This window comes from Ursus arctos, unplaced genomic scaffold (genome assembly GCF_023065955.2).
Source record: "Ursus arctos isolate Adak ecotype North America unplaced genomic scaffold, UrsArc2.0 scaffold_29, whole genome shotgun sequence".
Lineage (NCBI taxonomy): Eukaryota > Metazoa > Chordata > Mammalia > Carnivora > Ursidae > Ursus > Ursus arctos.
Window position 1 is genome coordinate 11965687 of NW_026622974.1, and position 21890 is coordinate 11987576.

At 39.8% G+C, this 21890-nt stretch overlaps 1 protein-coding gene across 8 annotated transcripts in view; it reads right to left on the bottom strand.

Moving 5' to 3' along the window:
• PKHD1 (PKHD1 ciliary IPT domain containing fibrocystin/polyductin) overlaps positions 1 to 21890 on the bottom strand; it is a 445064-nt gene that overhangs the window by 50223 nt on the left and 372951 nt on the right. Inside the window, exon 62 of one of the 8 annotated variants that reach the window (XR_008956175.1) lies at positions 13386 to 13623. The exons of 6 other annotated variants lie outside the window; for them this stretch is intronic. Coding sequence is in view for 1 of the 2 variants with exons in the window: in XM_057303885.1 (XP_057159868.1) it covers positions 13676 to 13689 (14 nt within the window). In the remaining variant the exon portion in view is untranslated. Of the gene's footprint in view, positions 1 to 13385; positions 13690 to 21890 lie in introns of those variants that run through there. One more of the 8 variants, XM_057303885.1, reaches the window with a different exon arrangement.

A 21890-nucleotide genomic window follows, 5' to 3' on the forward strand; every position in this document is an offset into this window, starting at 1 on the left:
TACACCCTGCAGGGTCCAGGACCCAGGCCCATGACAAGCTCAGGAATAAGGTGATAGAATAGAAGTCACTGTCAAATCTTCGTAACCGGTCAGAATTTTGTATGAGTTAGATTATGAACCCCAGAAACAAGACAAGAAATTCAATAAACATTTATTGAATGCCTCGTGCATGCTGAACCTGTTAACAGGAAGAAGGTTTTGTTACTAGGTCACCTCTCTTTTCACTGTTAGGAGCGAGTTGCTTTTTGTTATTTTTAAGCACTATGATGTGATAAAGATTAAATGCCAGACACACGCAGTTACACAAATATGCAGGAATTATTTGTTTATTTAAACTTAATTTTTTCCTTATTCAGAGTAACTAATGCAATGCCAATTACACACATTGTTTCTATCCCTAATATGTTCCTTTTTTGTGTTTTAAAGCTCTGTGTGTGAACGTTTTATTATAAAAGGAACACATGCTTTCTGATGTCTGAGACATTTGCTTGGAGACTTACCACTCTGACTTTCATGAGGTCAATAATTAGTATCTCCTAAGTTAAGTAAAAAGAAGTTTCACGAAACATTGGTTATTATAAAATATTATCCCCATGCCTTCCTCCCCATACCCCCATAAAATGGAAGACATACCCATTTGATCCAATATAAGTATAAAGAATACTTAAATTACTTCTTTGTTTCAAGTCTTCTTGACAAAATATAAAACAAACACCTTTTCTCCAAAATCATATATCCTACAATTCTTGCCATCATAGGAATAACACCATAAAAAGTCTGTAATAAATAATGTATTAATTATATTTTCAGGCTGTTCAGCTTATGAGTGTTTTTCTGGCCTACATGTCTCAGAAGTCAAAGCTGAAGTTTCTTTGACAGTAGTCTGAGAATGGTGATTGGGATGTGATTGTTCCCACCACTTTGTAAAGGAGATAAAACTGCATACAAGTAACACTTACCCACCGAGAAAAGAAATTATTTACATGGTGTATATGTTATTGTAGTTAACTAGAAAATCCTTCTTTATAAAGGAAGTTAAAACACACAAAACCAAAACCAAAACAATTCCACTAAACCATTATACAGTCATCTCTGATAGGATAGGCTTACTTCTAGCTGCAATTTCTACCTTAGAGTTTTGACAAAAGGATTCTATACAAAAGAAGTGCCCCATGTGAGCTGAAAAGTAGGTTCTTTTAAAATACTTAATACTTAATTTTACCGAAGTACTCTGGTCTGGCACTCAAGATGAGGTTGGGAAGAGCAGCTGGGACATAACCATGGTAATTCAGAGCCTTATAACATGTACTAGGAAACAAAAGACAGATTGCTATGTCTAGACACTAGCTGAGATTCTGCAAATGAGAGAGAATCCATAAAAAGGGAGAGACTGGCATCAGAGGAAGTGGATGAATGACAGACGAAACTCCTTGAGAGGCTAAGGGAGAACAGGGTCCAGAGCTTTTAAAAACGGGTGGGATATGGTAGGTCAAAAGACTCCATGTCTCCTGGAGCAGGAAGGACAAAAAGTGTTCGTGCAGCTTGAGGTGAGAGGCAGACGGAAGGCAGTCATCTGCTGGGACATGTGAAGCAAAACAAGGTTATCAACTGGAAGTCAGGGGTGAGGATGTGTGTTGGGGGCTTGGATGCAGGGAGAGAGGATGCGTGGAATGTTTGCAGATTGAGAAAATGGTGGGAAACTGTCATTGTACAAGGGGAGTGAACTCAGTTGTTCTGGATTTTCATGTTTATACAAAACTGTGAATTAAAAATGAGAAAAATTTTTAAATGAGAAAAAGAAGTCACAACACAGTAATAAATGTAAACCCCATAAATACCATAAACATGATAAAATCTAGGGAAAATTAATACTATTAATTAAGTACCCAACATACCACTGTACACTTTTTCCTATTTCTTCTTGCACACTTTTGTGTTGCTTTTTTATATGAAAACAATGTTGTAATATTTTCTATAGGGGGATAGAAAGGTAATTCAGTCTTGCCTTCAACCTGGATGATTGACATTTATTTTCTATCACTGGTAGTTTAGAAAAGTTCCTTTTCGCTTCAAAACTCATGATTGGTAATGTATAAATGTTCAGAACTGTCACATATGGGACATTTCTTACAAAGTTTTCCTCATGTATGAGCTGTAATACTTGAATAGGTTTTTATAGAGTAACTTCTGTGGCAAAGTCAACTCAAAAACCTACTTCTCCTCCACCTCTCACTTTCTTTTCATGCCTTAGGGTATATTCATAACACATGAGACCTAGGGTCTGGTTCCTGTGTGTCACAGCACAGGTAAGATGACATAAATGGCTAGTAGGACCTTCATACAGAAGTGATTTTGAACCACAAGAACCACATCCTCTTAAACCCATAACATAACAAATATGTGTCCAGTTCAACTCCCCCTTAGCTAGATCTTAAAAATGTTGCGTCCATTGGTACCCACCCTCACAGTGCTTATGATGAAGGAGGATTTCGAGCAAGAAGAGAGTGTTATCTTAAAATTTGGTTAAAATATCTCAAATTTGCAAAATTTACAAAAACATAGGGCCATGCAAACACACTGTTGGCATTCCTTCTGGAATCTTGGAAGTGGCTTGTGTAAGCGAGGACCCTTGAAAGCTCAACTCCATCACCTTCACAGTAAGTCGGCCTGGGTTGCAGAGAGTGGAGGAGCAAATGCCTTGGATATACCTAGCAAGATGTCATCAGGAAAAAAGGGTGGCTGGGCTCACTGAAGGTCAGGTTTTTGCCTGTGACCAAGAAGAAGGGGCAGAGGATCACAGGTTCTAAAGATATTTCCAAAGAACCAATTGTAATGAAGCATAGCACATCTCAGCTGCATAAGGAAGGAAATGAAGCAAGGGGTGCTTGTGCATATTAAAAAAAAGGACATGTGGCCATAGATTTAACGTCACAAGGAAAGGGCTCTTGACTGAGTGAGCTGGAAAGGCATGGGTCATGGTCTTCGAGTAGGATACTTGGTTTGTGATTTTGAAAGTTGGCGGTGATGACAATTTCAGTGCTGTGCCTGCATTCAGTAAGGTAGAATGGAGAAAAAGCATACTCGAAAAAAAAAAAAATAACAACAACTTTTATGGAAGACTTTCTCTGTACCAGGTATTCCCCTACAGAAGCCTCAAGATAATTTGAGCAGTAAGAGACTAAATACACAGACAATAGCCAGACTGTATATGAAAACAGAACTCTGATCCACAGTCTACAGTGACCAGGCCAAGAAACCAGTCCATTATTAGCACAAACAGTTAAGGAAAGTCACATTTCTATCTGCATCAGCTAGTCCAGGATGACCAAACAACAACCCTCAAAACAACCAGCTCCCAACAGCTAGCACCTGATTAATAACTGTCAACCTCCCCAATTTCCTTCCCCACGTCCAACTTAGGACCAAATGAAGAAAGCCAAGTACGTGTCTCTAATCAATCACATAGGATGCCCCATTTCTGATGAGCCCACCTGCAGCTTCCCCATGCCAACAACAGCTTCCAATCAGGGTATACCTGAAGTCTTTCCTTTTCTTCCACCAGAAAGCTTTCTCCCTCTCCCAGCCTTTGAGCCTCTGCCAGAGCAAGTGCTGGTCGCTAACTCGCTTGCTATAGCGAACTCAGGGTAAACAGCCTCTGCTTCTTCTTATTTGGGTAGTCTTTATTTCTAAGCAGTCAAGGTTTCAGATGAATTCTTTGCCTGAATAAGAGCGATGGCAGAGTTAGAATGGAGAAGGAAACCATGAACTAGTTTCAATGGCTTTCAGGGAGTGAAAAGTAATGCCTCCTACGTCATTATAAGACACATCAAGTAGGGAGAGCAGGTAGTGAGCCTAAGGATATCAGCCTCAGAGAAGCAGGGGTGTTTACTTAAGGGATATGACATAGAGCATGCGAAGAACATCGAAACGTGGAAGAACCTCCAGGTTTGAGGGTGCAGCAATAGATAAGCTGGAGGTAAAAAGGTTCCAGAACACTCTATGAAAATAGACAGCAGTTTGTTGATTCTAATTTCAGAGTTCCACACAGCACTGGGAGCAAGATTTGGAAAAAGAGACTTAAAGGTTGGGTGGGTCTGTGAATGACTAGGCAAGAGATGTGTATTGTGGAGATGTCAATAGTGTGTGGTGGACTTGTGGTGGTGAACGCAGCAAACCGGGATGCTAAGCAAAATATGCTATACCCTTATACTCTCTAATGTGGTGTGGAAGTTGGACATTATCAGAGGGGTCTTATGGATTTCACAGCTTATCAATGGGCGACTCTGGTTACTGCTTAGTCTTAGGTGGCCAGATGGTGGCCATCCCATGGTTGTTGCAACTAATAGAAAACAGTTGCCCAGGAGAGCTTCGGGTATAGAAATATCTGACAGCAAGTCTACAGACTAATGGAAGTCATATCTGGAAGGGGGACCAGACAGGATAAGGACTAGAAGAGCAAAGAAAGACTTACTTCACTACAAAGATGCCCTCAAGCCATCAGATTGGTGGTCCTTCCTTCCCTATTTCTTTCCTTCCTTCTTTCTTCCTCCCTCCCTTCCTTCCTCCTTCCCTAACCTTTACCTAAAACTTCCTCATGGCAAGTTTAATTATCCCTAGTTCATAGATAGAAACATTGACTCACAATTTTGACTCACACAACTACTTAGTAATAGTAATGAGGAAAAGGGGGAAGAGAAAAGCAATGTAATCCAAATAATTTTACTCTGGGTTATACTTAGATGCAGGGTCAGATGTGACGAGTAATACTGGCTGAGAAGTGCCACGATCATCAGGGGTTCTCTCTACAAAGTCTAGTGAAAGCAACTCAGGGAGAGGTTTTGGGTTTTTTGCCATTATTTGTCAAATCATATATCTGGTGAGATTCCATTTGCTTTTTTATATTGCCACTTGGCTTTTTTAATATTTTAGCATACTATCCCAGAAGTCTAAACACGCATATTTAACAAGGCGCCAGTCTAAAGATTATCAGCAAGTAACATTGATTATTCCGTTTTCTAGCTAAACTTGGAGTCCTGGTGTTCATAAATAAGAAATTTTATTTTTATTTCTTAGGCACTTACCACTGACTAAGAGACAGGGTGGTTTATCAGTATCTTTCCATCCACTTTCCTATGTCATCTCTGGAGTTAATCAATTCTAGTATTTTCGTTTTGATGGGAGGCAAAAATAAAGCATATGTAAGCAATGCATTAGGGTTCCAGAGCTGCTAAATAAGCGTGGTTTTTAACTGTGGGAAAGGATACACACTACTTAAGAGAGGGCTGTGCACATGACCGGCAGACGTCATCGTTGACTGTCCTGGCCACAGCTGGCAGAAGCGCACAGACACAGGCTAGCTTCCCTTCGAAATAGTGTCTCATCTTTTCTTCCTATGGATCTCTTTCCCTCTTGCTTCTCTCAGTTGGGGGAAGGTTTAGTTTTGAGTAATGATTTTCTTTCTCACTTGTTCCTGTCTTTTCTTTTCCCACTTCTCCAAATGGCCTTATCTGCCAGTCACAATTTTTGTGGTCTGCAATTCTGATCACTTTTAAATGAAACCCATGCTGGCTTTGGTAATCATAATGTCATTTACAATTTACCACTAAACACGTTTATTCAGTTAGTAGCACACTGGAGAAAGAGAACTCCATATGAACTCACCGTGAAAGGCCTAATCTGATTATTTCCTCATGAAAATCCAGGCAGGGGTGCTTGTAAGAGGGGCTGAGAGAAGAAGGGGAAAAAAAGCAAGGTCTGGCCACAGCTGACTTTCATAATCAATGTGAAGAGATAAGTGACACAGCCTGTCAGGGCCAGCCGCCTAGTCACCCCAGGGCATTCCTCTCAAACAGGCAAGAGTGGACAGGACTTAATAAATGCTGAGTGACCATTGAGTATTGGCTTGGCATATGCTATTGCATTCAAGATGGACAAGCACAGTGATAAAGTCCAGAAGCTCTTCTCTAAGTGGGGGGAATTAGATTAAGCAGGTTGTATTCGTGTGTGCATGTGTGCACACGAACACTTGCTTTGTGTATTCTTTAACATCCTAGAATATCCTAGACACACAATATGCCCCATCCACCTTTCCCTCAACTGGAAACCACAGACCTAAAAGCCAAGAAAGGAAGTGAGTTAGGCGCCTGGTGAAGGAGGAGAAAAAGGAGAAGGTACGTATGCGTGTGTGTGTTTGTAGACTCAGGTTGCTTCCAGGGGTTCTAACAAATATTAACTTTGTGTCAATATTTGTCCTTCCTGTTGTGAAATGAGGATTTTCCACCTCATTTCACATTTGAAAAGAAAATATGCCAAAGGGGTCGTCTTTGCTAGGAAAAAAAAAAATTAAAAGAAAGGGGAAAAAAAGAAACAACTTCTATCTTTTATTTAGAAAAATGGGTCAGGAGGAAAGAAAAAAAAGTATTTTTAAAATAAATGTTTTGACTCAAAGGCACATAGGATCCTTCCATCTTCCCCTTTCAACAAAAGGGAGAAATTTATATGTTTAAAATTGAACGAAATACATCAACATTAATGATGTTTTTCCTCGAGGTAAACATCACCATTTCCCTCAATAATTTTTTTTAGCCATTTTGTGATATATTTCCCATTCATGGTACAGTAAAGTATAGGAGATTTTGACAAAAACAAAATATATAATCATTCTCTTATTTTCACGAAAGGTAAAGAAATCATTTACAATTCTTTTCTGTCAAACAACATTTACACCTCATTATTTCTAATTTAACAAATATAAATGGCCACAGATCAAATAAAGTGTAGACAGGTTGAATTGATCCCCATTTATAGATGTTGTCGTAGACCCTCAGGCTATGAAGAGTGAGACTCCAAAATCTCAAAGCTGTGTTCCTAAAACACAAAGAGAGTAACTGAGATCTTGGAAAGAAATATTAAAGAAAACATTTTGGTCATACTAGAAAGAATACACAAAAACTGTCTACTCTTTTAGAATGAGGAATTCTAGCTAAGACTTTTTTTGTAAACTTCAGAAATCATGGTTGTGTTTTATCTGTAAGGTGACTTGAGAATGGTGTTCTCATGCCTCATAGATTCCCTATGGATGACAGAAGACACAGGCTTGCTAACTTGTCTAGAATTAGAGGTCTGTAACTTCTGTTGAGTGACCACCATAGGGTAGTACCAGTCATTATAAAAGAGGTAAGATAGATACGCTTATACATACACTCACATCCACAGATGGGATTATAAGATAATTTAATTTGGGAAATTTAAAGTTCATTAAATTGAAAAATTAATGGAAATAAAGTTCAGCACTGGGAGTTTCAAAATTAAGGTATTGCCAGCTTGGCTTTTGTAATTCATTGACCAGTGGTGCTTAAGAGCATAGTCTCCTCTGGGATCATTCTTGCTGAAAAAGACAGCACTCTTACAGCTGGTGACTGGCGTGGTGCACTGGCTTGCAATGCGTTGGAGTAATGAGGGGGCAGAAAAGAGAAGTCCCAAGTGCAGAGACAGCGGCACAGGACTGAAGGGACTGCACAGGAGCAGGAAGCTGCTAGATGAGAAATACACACCTCTGTAGGCATAGATAATGGGCAGATGGACTTCAGGGGCTCTGCACTCTAGGATTTGCCACAATTTCATGAGCAATCTCACCGAAGTTCTTGAACTTGGGTCTATTTTTGAAGGGAACACATTTCCAATCTAATCTGAGAAAAATGGAACACTATATAAAACCAACAATTACCTGAAGCAAGATGCCTGTACGGCCTTCTGTGAAAGGTCTTTCTGTCTTTACTAAGTTCTTTGGATGGGTATTTCCAAATATTTGTTTCCATTTTATAGAAGTGTTAATGTTGAGGGGAAAAAATGATCAGGAGATGAAAGTAAGTGAGAAAATGACAATGAAGATGAGGGAAGAGCGTCAGATATGTATCAAATAGACCCTTCTGAATCAATCTATTTTTTTGGTTTTTTTTTTTAATTAAAAAAACACCTATTTTTATCGATGAAGTCTATTCAAACAAATTCCAGCAGACTATTTTGTATTCTTTTACTATGTTGAAATGTCATTTACATTTTGCTTAAAATAGTGGCTTAGAAAATGTTTTTATGTTTTTGTTATTTTGTTGTATTATGATTTGCCCTGCAAACACCAATGGGTATGGTCTCAATTATGACTTTTATTCTTTGAATAAAAGTTTATACATTGAAAACAGTCAAAGCAAATGCAAGTTCAGGAAGTACAGCTTGGCGGGTAAGAGATCAGGTTTTCTAGCCAGAGAGATTTGCATTGCACTTTCTAGCTGCAAAACCATGGGCAAGTTACTTATCCTCTTTCTGACCCAGTTAACTCATTTGTAAAAGCACCCAACCCACAAGCTGATGGACAGGATGAAATGAAATGGGGTATGTGCAGAGTCAGGAACAAACATGTGCTAATAAATATAAGTTGCTACATTAGCTATAATCAAAAAAGGGGGTATGTTTTTAAGATACTTTGCACTCTCCTTTGGCCTCTTTTGGCACCATCCTCATCTCAAATTAATAACATTTGCCTTGTCTGAAACAGCACCTGTAAGTGTTGCAAGCATTCATAATGAACAGTGTTGAAAGAGACAAGTTACAGGTGAAGAAAATGCTTACAATGCAGACATACTATCTATGATTTTAAAAAACATGTGCGAGAAAGAAATACACACTCACAGATACACACACACATCTATAAGCAGGATGTGTATTTTTTCCACCAATCAAGAAATCAATAAAAACCTTCAAAATCCAAGATGGTTTCAACCCTTTCGTCAATCTTAACTTTCCCCTTCATTCCTTCGGTAACGCTCTCCACCCCACTGCCCCTTTCTCGCCACCCTCCGATTTCCTTTTTGCTAGCGAACCTGGCCTGCCGTCTTTGACCACAGTGATGTTCATGGGTTAGATTAAAGGCAGGGGCAGCCAACAGCCTTCTTTACAAATACAATCTGAGCACGCTCTTTCCCCGGAATGATAAACTTATCACCTCTCCAGCCCTCAGTTGGAAGCTACAGCGGTAATTCTGTTGGATGCCAAAACGAAAATGAATGTGACTGTGCCATGCCCAGCTCTGAGCTGTGGCTGTAATGAGATTTGAATGGGAAGCCCTGGACACAATAAATCTGCGCCATATGTGACCATTTCCTGTGTCAGTTCCTTTCTCATAACCAGTGGAGACTTTTTTTTCCCCTCTCATGACCCCACACCATGACTCTGAAATCTTTCATGGCTGCTTATGGGCCTCAGGCTTTTTACAGCAGTTGTATAAATAAATGAATTTGACAGCAAACATCATAACAGTTAGCAGTAATGTGTGTTCACCACAAGTGCCTATACTACTCACTGGAGAAATGGCAGAGGAAACAGCTTGTTTTGTTACCTAAACAAAAGTAGTTTCGTTTGACAAGTGGTGAAAGAATTAGTCAAATAAACTTGAAATCCACTAGGACTGTTTGTGCCAACTCTCCCTGCCAGTGAAATGTTCCCAGCTCCTCAATGCCCATGACTCACAAGAGATAAATTTCCCTCTTTTATTCTGAGATAAAGATCTGGGCTGGGAATACAAAACCTTTGCCTGATATTTTATATTCATCTGCTTTGCAAGGCAAGAGTGTCATGTAGGAGAACTCAGGTAGGGCAAAGGGTTTCCAAAGGAACCTGTGGCGGAAAGGCCAAGGAAGGCAATTGGGGGGAAGGGGAAGGTTGGTGGCAATAATGACCCACCCTACTGATTACCCACTGAAAGCAAACTGAAGCTTATGAGGGCTTCCTTCTCTTTCATGTTTCCTTTATTCAAGAAAGGAAACTCCTTACACCAGACAGTTGCTGAAAGAAAGGGAGTTAGCATTTTCTCTGTATCTCCACACTCCCAGCAACCTAAGTGCTGTTGTCCATATTGGGGGAATTTGTGGTCAGATAAGCACACAAAAAAAGCATAGATTTTGCTCAGTTACATGGATTGGTTGTTTATAAGTCCTTAACTTTTTCTGCTCCTCTACTGGAATCTCAGTAACAATTCCATTATTTCAGCTGTGAAAGAAAGACATTATAGCTCAGTGGTTATTCCTATGGACTCGGGTCCAAACTGCCTAAGTCCAAATCCTGGCTCTGATACTTACTCTCCGGGTGATTTTAGGCAAGGAACTTATCTTCACTGTGCCTCAGTTTCCACTTTTGCAAGGTGGGAAGAAAACTGGTATGGTATTCAGCTCATAAGGTAGCTGTGATAATTAAGTGTGTTTTAAAGGGCTCAGAACATAAATGATAAATGAGGACGTTATGCAATGTGAAGTAAGTCAGTTAAAAAAAACAAATACTGCATGATAATACTTAAATGAGGTGTTTACAAGACTCAAACTCATAGAAGCAGAGAACAGGGGCGCCTGGGTGGCACAGCGGTTAAAGCATTTGCCTTCGGCTCAGGGCGTGATCCCGGCGTTCTGGGATCGAGCCCCACATCAGGCTCTTCCGCTATGAGCCTGCTTCTTTCTCTCCCACTCCCCCTGCTTGTGTTCCCTCTCTCGCTGGCTGTCTCTATCTCTGTCGAATAAATAAATAAAAAAAAAAACCTTTAAAAAAAAAAAAAGAAGCAGAGAACAGAATGGTGCTTGCCAGAGGCTGGAGGAGAAGGGGAAAAAAGGCTCAAAGAGTGGCCAGGACTTAAGTATTGTTGTCATCGTTATTATTATTCTAAACAAAGAAACTTGGATAATAGTCTGTTTAAAAACACTAGAGCTCTTCTCTAGGATACCTTGATATTGGCAGCTGATCTGGGAAATAAAATTTAAAACCTGTGTGGAGAAACTATAATAGCACTTTCATCAAAGTCAATTACAATTAATTATAAGATACAGTACATCATCAATAAAAATATCATCTGGACCTTGAAAATATTTTTTTAGATGTAGGTTATTTTCCCTCTTTTGAAAGTAGTGCTCTTTGTCATGGTCAAGTAACCATTGCCTCTAGAATCTTCTCATACTCAAAAGAACTCTCGCTGTTTGGGGGAATAAAAACTGAGAGCTATCCCCAACTAACAGATCTTAGAGTCTATGTCCTGCTCTCTGTTTTTATCTCTTTAAAATTTAATTATTAAAAGGGCTCTCTAAAGTGTTTTGCTTGTGTGATAATAAGCAAGAAAGCGCTTTAACATTTTAGAAGGTATAGATTATAATCAATATAATAGAGATATTTCGATTTATAGAGTACACTACTTACACAATAAGTTCCTAATGTCTCCGTTTTAACTGATTGACAAATCCGCTTAAATATACATTTCTCTATATCTAGTCAACTGTTTCTGTGGAGAAAGTCAGAAGTGTGAATGAACTGAACTGTGTAAAAGTAAATGGACTCTTTGAGCTGTGCTCTTACAGCAGGACCTAAAAATGGAAAGAAATGTGTCAACCAAAGATAGGGAACCATTTGACTTTATAAACAATGACAAACCAGGAGGGGGCAAAATGGGGTTGGTTGTGATTCGGGAGGGTGGGTTTTGCTAGAAAACCAAATACATAAAGTGACATCATCCTGTGGTAAAATAGGCTTAAGGGAGACTTCATATATAGTAAAATAAACTGAAACTCCACCTCATTGTTGCTTCCTGTGTACAGGCTACAGGGCTACATCTAGGAAACGTCTCTAAAATTGGTCTGAGAAAATAACTTTGTGCCCTAGAAACTTCGCTGTTGAGGAATGTCATCTGACAAAACACCCCCCCTTACTACCTCCAAATCCTTTTCCAAGATCAGCTTCTAGCGTGCATATCCTGATTCACTCTCGAAGTTGCAAATGTGAAGATGTCATGCAATAGATAACTCTAGCTATTCACACCCAACATGGCCACCAAGGCTGAATAAACACAGAGCTGAGCAGTGTCCTTGTTGATTGACTGGTCACTCCTCCTGCCTCTTATAGCAAAGGAACACTGCCACCTTGGAAGGTTTGTTTTGTTGAGTTAAAGAGAAAACTGAGGGAGTAGAAAAATTCTAAAAGAGCAGTAGCTTCATCAAGCATGGTGGAGTTCCGGAAATAACTGTTCAGCTCTTTCTTCATCATTTTCTGGTTATATGTGTGAACACCTATACAGGTTAGGCTTATCTCAGGAAGTGACAGGCTTGTACTTCCCCATCCTCTTGTGGTTGAGTAGAATCATTAGCTAATCATCAATTATTGAGCAGAGGTAACAAGTGGCTTTTTGGGGCCATACAAGTTAATTGAAAGAGGTGGCAAAATATAGGCCAAATCCAGCCCACTGGCTGCTGTAAATAAAGTTTTATTGAAACATGGCCCGTATTCATTTGTTTACATAATATAAACTATTGTAAACTCCACTTTTGCACTGCAATAGCAGAGTTGAGTAATTGTGACAGAAACTCTATGGACTTGAAGTTGAAGTTGGAAATATTTACAGTCTGGCCCTTTATAGAAAATGTTGCCAACCCCTGATCTAAGAGTTCTAAGTTTGTCTCTGAGGCAGTGACTAGCAAAGTACAGGATGGAGGCTTATCTCTCAGCCTGGGTCCCTGCCAAAGACAGATAAGAAGAGTAAGCAAGAAATAGACCTCTGCTGTTTTAAGCTATGGAGATTTGCAAGTTGTGCGTTCTGGCGTTCTAACCTAGCCTACTCTGAAGGGTACGACATCTTCACTATTCTCTCGTGTATCTTTTTCTCTGCACATACATAATATATCCCGCTTTAGGGAAGGAAACAGAAAGCATAAGAGGACTTTGTTTTTCTTTCTTTCTTTTTCTTTCTCTCTCTCTTTTTTTTTTTTTTTTGTCCTCAGGAGACAGGATGCGGACATGAAATGTTTGAGTTCTCAGTCAACATTTGGACTAGAATTTTTCCTTTTCTAAACATAAATTTTCTTTATATATTTTATCTCAATATTTGCTTCATCTAACACCTGAGAATCAATCTTCTTTGTTAAAGCTCTTTGAAAATGTGTCCCACAAATCTCTACAAACCTGCCTTCCTTGCCATGTAAAGATGAAATTTCCTCAGGGGCGCCTGGGTGGCACAGCGGTTAAGCGTCTGCCTTCGGCTCAGGGCGTGATCTCGGTGTTCTGGGATCGAGCCCCACATCAGGCTCCTCCGCTATGAGCCTGCTTCTTCCTCTCCCACTCCCCCTGCTTGGTTCCCTCTCTCGCTGGCTGTCTCTATCTCTGTCGAATAAATAAATAGAATCTTTAAAAAAAAAAAAGATGAAATTTCCTCAATATATTGCACACAGAAGGTTGTTGAAGTAATTAGGGGAAAAGATTTCTGTAAGCCGGAACTGGCATGCCAAAGTCTTTCAGAATGAGTTCTTGCGTTTGGGCTTTAGCAATTCTAATACGGGTGAAAAATGCATACAGTTGGTTCTACTTACTCATTTTGCTATGTCCAGATCTTCTCCTTTGGAGGAAATAGAAACAGGTCCATTTTTTGCCAGAAAACAACATGATCTCTTTCAACCTCACAGAAGGGCAAGTTGACTAGACAGTCTGCCACCGATACTGCTTTTTGGAAGCAGGAAGTGATGGAGGCCATTATGAGAGCATCATGTTCCAGGTGTCAGCCATCAAAGGGAGAGCCAAGAGGTGTCTTGCCAAGATAAATGCTGTGATCTGATGGATAGGGACACTGGTTTGAAGATGGCAATTCCAATTTATTTTCTTCTTATTCTTGATGACCTTAGACAACAGACAGACTACCATGCACCTCAGTTTCCTTATCATACGATACAAAGCAATAGACATGGATATTCACCTACCAAGAGACTGCATAAAAGTTAACTGCACTAACGTCTGTGAAATACTGCAGGGGAAAGAGAATTGAAAGAGGAGGCAGTCACCCAAGCAATCTGTTCACTGAGGGCAATAGATACGAGCCAGGAGGGAGTGTGATGGCAAACATGATCAGGATAACCAGGTACCGTTCAGTCATTTGAACAAATGATTTGTTAGGATTTTTACAAATAAGATATTGGGCCAGGGGCTCCCAGGTAAGCTCCTTCCGAGTCATCTTTCAAGTTCAATGGCTCCCTTAAAAACTGGTACAACACAGTTCAGCAAGGTGAAGGGGTTTTAAGGACATTTTGAAACTCGACTTGGAGGAACAAAACATAGCTACACTACTGAAAGGCACAATGGGCGCCAAACATTCAGACAAAATGGTTTATTTATAGAAAGGGCTGTACACAAACTGGAGGCGGAGTAATGTCTGGAGCTAGAAGAACAAGTACTGCAAAATCTGTCTATAGATGCCAACAAACACTATCTACAGACTCAATGTGGGAAAGAATAACTGATTAGGCAAAATTTAATTCTGCTCAACTATATATAAGATTTAAAAATTATTAATAGTAATATACTATGGTTTACATATAGGGTTCCTTCAAGATGAACTCTTCAATTTGGAAGAAGTCTGGTATGGAATCAGGAAATCAATAGTTATCCTATGCATTATCTTATTCTCGCGAATCTTTGTAAATTCTGGGGGAAGGGAGGGTGAGGAGAGAAAACAGGAAATGAGTATCATTTTCTAGCTTCTTCATTGGATAGTTCTGCCATTGTAAGCACTGATGTAACATTATATTTTGAGCAATTCTCATTATCCTGATAGCTATCTAGACTCTGGAAATATGTAGTTAAAAATAAAAGGAGAGTCACAATGCTTGCCTTCATGGAACTTACTTGGAGCCAAGTTTCTAGGTTAAAAAATATGCCTTCTTTTTCAGAGTGTGAACTCATGAGCCATCTGAGTACAGATGTCTCACTTACTCATCTTGGCAAGTTTTGCTCCTGTCCCAGTGCCTGTGACTGTCAGAGGGAAGAAACATCAAAATTCTGTGGGTCCTCCGTGCCGGCTACTGCAAGAATCGTTCAACCTGTCTCATTTTATTTGGTCATCATGCCAATCTGAGAAGTATGTTTTTATCGCTTCCTTTTTCCAAATAAAGAAACTGGACTTGCGGCTGGATGTAGAGGACCCCAAAATGGCAGAGCCAGACGAGAAGCAGCCTAAATCCCTGAGTCACCACTAAGAGCAAAGCTACCAGGGGATTCACCCAGTCTTCTTTAGGCTCAGTTGTGAATGGAAAAAAAAAAATGTCCTTTTTTTGAACAGTTGAGATTTGGGGGTTATCTGCTAACTGAAGTTAATTACTCTGTATCATACAATATCATGTTTTATATGAGCAAATGAAATAAATAAGTACACAGACATAAAGAACAAACAAGGCTAAGGTCTCAGTTGGTTTAGAAGCAGTATGAAGAGGAAAGGCCAAATGCTCTGACTTTCTGACCTAGATTACACCTACCACTTAAGGAGCCTCCATTTAGGGGCACCTGGGTGCTCCATTGGTTAAGCATCGGCCTTCGGCTCAAGTCATGATCCTGGGGTCCCAGGATCGAGCCCTGCATCAGGCTCCCCGCTCAGCGGAGAGTCTGCTTCCTCCCTCTGCCCCTCATCCCACTCGTGCTCTCTCTCTCTCTCAAATTAAAAAAAAAAAAATTAAAAATGGAGGCTCATTTAGTGAGAGTGTTGCTCTCTCAGAAGTTCATTGAGAACTGGCTACAGATGAGTTTGCCCTCTAAAGTGATCTCCATTTGGTGGCCAGCTCAAACTAATTTGGGAAACCTTAAAAGACAGCTAAAAATTCAGTTTCACTACGGTCTGGAATATAAGCACGCAAGCAGCACACTGCATGCCAAGAAAGTCAGAAACTACAAGCACCTGGTTTAAACTTTGAAAAGGTTTGGCAAAAGGGCAAGAGCATACTTATAATTCCTTAGGGATCACTCATGTGCTTCCTATCGGACATGTTCTGTGTCAAAGGCCATTTCCATCCAGTATGAATACACTAAGTTAGTTACATGAACATTGTGTTTAGAGAAATTCACACACGGGGTCAAAAGCAAAATTAGACCATATCCATATTCATCACTGGGGAGTTTATGATTCCACCAACTACGAAATTCTTTTTGCTTGGAATCCAGGCTGATTTCTTCTGAAATACAGGATTTTCCAGATAAAACTAGCCACTGGTCTTTTAAGAATGGTTTTACAGGTTAATGGGAGCTGCCTCCTGAGAAAAACTGCACCCCATAATGCATCTGGCCAATTCTTTGGTGCCATTCAAATTATTAGGGTAAGAGTGGGAGAATTCCTTCCCTGTCCACTGAGACGATCATTTTATGCCCCAAAGCTTCAACCTCATTATTCTTATCTTAGGGCATAATTACAATGTTATTATTGGTCATAAAATTAACCAGATTTTCCTCTCTTTTCTTTTCCTCTTCAGCATTTGACTCCCTGACCTCCCCCAACAGAAAAGTCTATGGACTGATTATATGCTAAATGTAGAAGTATTTCCTTTTATTTGTTTAAAATTTTCCCACTGTTAATTTCATTGAGAGCATGCTTGTTCTCATATGAAACGAGGCAAAGAAAAAATAAAAGAATTTTTACCACTCCTGTAAAATGCGAACATTTTTATTCCTGTCTCTCAATGCTTTTGAGACTGTTCACTTCTGTTACCTCACAATCCAGAGATCCCGGTCTGCATTTGCATCAACCTGTGGGTATATGGTTCACCTTATAACCCGAGATCCTTTGCCAATCGCTCCCCTGTATTCGGTGCAAACTTCACCTAACTATTCTTCAAAGTAACTTCTTTGTTCTAACTAACCCAAATGGCGAAAAGGTTTTACTTCTAGGGCTGCTGCCTATCTGTGGCAATGGCTGCCGAAGTACTGTCTTAGAAAGGATGATGAAGCCATGTAAGGTCTCAGTAGGAAAGGGCTATGATAGATTAGCAGTCTACTGGGGTTCGGGGTGATATATACAGCGGAGTCTCAACAAAACTTGCTGTCAGGACAAACACCACTACATCTGCTATACAAACACCTCTTATGTATTATATGCGTTCTCCGTGTTCACATATCCAAATTCTATCCATATTCCATTATCCAGAATTCTATCCAAATTCCATTCACCAATCCACATCTGATACTTTTTAAGCTTCATTTTATTTATTTATTTGTTTGTAAAGATTTTATTTATTTATTTATTTATTTGGGGGAGAGAGAGAGCACGAGTGAGGGGGGAGGGGCAGAGGGAGATGGAGAGAGAGAGACAAGCAGGCTCCATGAACAGCATGTGAGCCCAGTGTAAGGCTGGGTCTCATGACCCTGAGATCATGACCTGAGCCAAAATCAAGCGTCGGATATTTAACTGACTGAGCCACCCAGGTGTCCCAAAGGTGTACATTTAAAATTTGTAAGGAAATCTTCCAAAAAGGGCTTTCCAAGCAGGACTGGGTATCAAAGCCACCATATGTGTCTCAGGTGTCAGATATGAACTTACATTTTCTCATATACTCCATTTTCCCTTCGTTTTCAGAAAAGTTGATGTTCTTAGCTTCCTGAAATCCTAATACCACAAATGAAGACACAAGCTATCTCACAGCAAAAAGTGAATGAGAAGGAGAGAAACAAACAGAAGCAGGGTAGAAACAGATGATAGTATTCCCAGTACTTCCTGCATAGAGAGGAATGAATTAAACATGAGGCGAGAAAGTCACTACATTAGATGTAGGATTTCATCAGATTGCCGGAATCGCAGCAAGATTTCGATGAGAATGAAAAGTAAAAGGAGAAGACAACTTTACATTTGTGTTGTACCATTTAATATTCAAACAATTATAACTCCTGCTATTACATGCAAATGTAAGTCCTTTTCAGTAACAGCTACGTTGTATGCATTACCTGTTCTACAGATGGAGAGACTGATGCTCAGAGAGGTTAACCATAGACACCTGTCTACTCAGTGGCAGAGTCAGCATCCGAAGCCATAATATAGTTGCCATTCCATGCACTTTGCCCTTATTCTACCTGCCATCGTTTGCCCTTCACAACAACTATAAAAGACAGGTACGGGAGATGATATTTCCCTTTGCCTGATGAAAAAACTGAGTTTCAGATAGGTTAGTACTTGCCCAAAGATAGAGTGAATTGATCAGAAATACTATTCTCCTGACATCTTAATCCAATATTTTGGCCACAACCTGATGGTCCTCGTGTTGGCTATAAAACTAATGTTTTACCCAATAGTCACCCAAATAGCGGGTGAACTTAAGAGTGAAAAAATCAGCTTGATTCTGTCATCTCCAAAGTAACTCTGAAACTATTTTTATATTTTCAAATCATGTGGATTAACACTCAAAACATTTTTAATTAGAAAATAGAGGGTAACTAAACTATCAGACTGAATTCTATAAATAGTATTGCCTTGAGGTCCATCCACTTAAATTAACCAAAAAGCACCACTAATTAGCTAGACTTAAGCAAGGGCTGGTGCTAGGCAATGTGACCTTTTTAGGTCACATGTCACTGGGATTACATTTTCTCTCTGATATACAAGTCATTGGTCACAGTAGGCTGCCAGGATTTGACACCATGGATTTATTTGATACAGTGTGCAGAAAGTGTGCATATTGGTTTGTTGATTTCTAAGCACTATCTTGAGTCATTTTATAATAGTGTGTCCTCCTTTACAGTGTTTCAAGTATATAACCATGTGGTTTATTATACACAGCCCCACATGGAAACAAGGGCAATTGGGTTCTACTAGCACTTTTGCCAAAATCCACTGTTTTTTTTTTTTTTAAGATTTTATTTATTTATTTGAAAGAGAGAGAGAGGGAGGGAGCATGCATGATTGAGGAGATGGGCAGAGGGAGAGGAAAAGAAAGAATCCAAGCAGACTCCAGGCTGAGCACAGAGCCCAGTGTGGGGCTTGATCTCATGACCCTGAGATCATGACCTGAACCAAAATCAAAAGTGTAAAGCTTAACTGACTGAGCCACCCAGGCGCCCCCAAAACCATTGTTCTTGAACAAGTTGCCTTAGCTCTCAGAACTTCAAACTTATCAACTAAATAGACTGTTTAAGTCTATTTGTATTAAATAGGTTATCTTTGAGATCCCTTTCAACATTCAGCATGAAAATGATTTTATCACTTAGAAACCATCCCACTAGTCCCCACTCTAAGGGCCGGACCCTGGCCCTTTCATTTCTCCATTTCTGACATCTTAAAAAAGAAAACTCATCTCTCCAATGAAACCTTCTGCTTTTTAATTTAAAAAATTGTGTTTATGTTCCTGCTGTATCTAGTCCCTTACCTCACTGAAACTTCATTCTTGGTCCATCAGCCCTCTTCTGACTTTCTTCCATTACTCACCTAATGGCTACTTCCTTCCATCACTGCCCTGGACCCCCTCTCTCATCAGCATTCTCTGACCTCCCGTTCTTTCATCACTCATTCTCTACCCATGGCCACACATAAAATCCTTGACTTTGACAAAGCTATGCATCTACTTTCATCACTTTTGCTTCTGGGAAGTTTAAGAACTCTACCAAAAATCACATAATTAAAAAAATAAAATAAAATAATGTATAACTGTGAACTGTGTCATTTGGTGCTATCACAAATACTTTATCTCCAACCTCAATCAAGTCTTCCATGTTAATCAGCCCATCTTCCATTCATCTCTAGCGGAAGTGTTCTTCTGTTTAAGGCTTTGCTGCTCCCTATCTTTCTACCTGCATGATCAAGTCATGGACTTCACAAATACATCTGGGGACACGGGAATTAATCCTCCCACTTTCACCCCTAACATTTTCAAATATTCGCTCTTTCTTATTTCCTTCTCATCTGACTCACAGGAATGGAGAACTTTCATATTTCCCAAGCTAACCTCTACACAGGTGACCTCATCCCTGTCTTCTCCTGCTTGAACACCGCAAATTAGCCTCATCAATCACTGTCTGTTTTTTGAATCTTCAAACTTCTTGTAAAGCATGTGTACATTTCTCATATTATAAACACCACCTTTCTTTCTTTCCCTTTACGCTCAAATTCCTTGAAAAGATAGGTTTTCTTTTTCTTTTGATTTATGTTACTTATTATTTTGTTTTTCTCTTTTAGACAGGTCTCCATCTACTGAAGTCTACATGTTGCCCAGTCCCTCTACCAATACTACCGCCAGTGGTGTTACTAGAAGCCTAAGCTTTTAGCTCCAGTTCTAAGGTCCACTTACTTTTTTTCTGATTTAATCATATTTAACATAATTACAGCCTTTGTTATTGCTGTTCCTGAAATGCTCTCTTGCCTCAATTTCTAGGACATCATTATCTCCTGTTTCTCTCTTACCTCTGTTCCTCCTCAACTGCTATTGTTTTCTTGGGGAGCCCTCCTTCATCCAACCCTTTAAGGGAAGGTGTTCTTTAGGATTCAGGTCTTTGCTTCCTTCTCCTAACAACTATGCCCCCTGGACAAGCTCACACACGCAAGAAAGATGGAGAGAGAGAAAGAGAGACAGACAGACAATAGAGAGAGACAGTGAGCATCAGAGAGATGAGAGACACAGAGAGCATGAGAGAGACAGATAAAAGAGAGGGACAGAGAGACAGAGACAGCATGAGAGGGAGAAAGAGACAAATCAATTCATGTGCTAATGGCCTAAATTCATTATCTCTCCTGAATGACAAAACTGTAGTGTCAATTACCCTCTCTCTCAAGGCATTTCACACACACCTCAAACATACCCCCTTTCCTACATCCCCTCCATAGTTCAAGAGGAATTATGTGCTCATACCTACTTCCTTAAGAAATGATTAGATTTAAGAGACCCAGAAGGTCAATTGCTTACTCATTCCTTATCATATATGCAAATTCATTGGGAGGTTCCAATAGAATGGCTTCTAACACTAAAGCACCGAGCATGTCCCTGAGATGGTGTGGAGTGGAAATTTGCTGAAGAATAAGTGATATAGAGACAGGGATCCCACCGAGCCCTGCGGTTGCAGAGCTGTTCCTCGTGTGATACCGCCTCCAGGAGACATAGGTGCAGTTTTGTTTAAGGTATCGGATGACTGTGGCATAGCCATTACCTCCTTTGCTCACTGAAGATAATAATTCCAACAACAATAAGAGCAGACGACGTGGATTAAGTGCTTATAATGTGATAAACACTGCTTTAAGCACTTTATAAGCATTAGCTCATTTAATCTTCATGCTGACTCTATGGCATAGGTACTACTCTTATTCCCATTTTACAGATGAGGGAAGTGAGGCATACATGGTTTAAGCATCTTTTTCATTTCTCAGTAGCTTGAGGAAAGTGAACACTAGGCAGTCTGTTCCAAAGCCCATGTCCTTGACCTCTATGCTATACTCTCTTGCTATTTAAGCACTTTGCTGTGTTTCCGCAAGTAGCCTTGAGTGCTGGTTACTACGCATCCTTTCCCTTACTGGCACCACCACACCACCTGGCTTTGTCCCAATAATTAACAGCCCCGCTGTTACGATATTTATTATTTCTTTCTCCTTCTCCCTGTTTTGGCTTATTAGTTTATAACAATGTCTGCAAATGTTTTCTTTCTCACTCCCCCCAAAATCTGACCACATTCTGTTTCATCCTGGATAATCTATTTTACTGATCTTTTGCAAGCTACACACTACCTCTATCATAAAAAATAAGAACTACTTGAACCATTTCCACTCTCTCCATATAGCCTTCTAAGTTTGAAGTGACCATGTAACTTATTGTTTAAACCAACACACTTTGAGAGTGGCTGTATTACAATTGTGCTGGGACAGCAAGTATGGACTTTGGTTGTCCTGGGCAAACAGGAGCTATGGTCACATCACTTTAGACCCACAGAAGACTCGATACAGCTGCATGACCACGTTGTTGACTCAAGAGATTTCCTAGCTAACAGCTTCCCCACTGGCAATGACATCATGGCTTCGTCCAATAGCACTGACTACACAAGAATTGGAATTCTGCTGGGGCCTTCAAATAACAACAAGCACAAAGAAAACAATC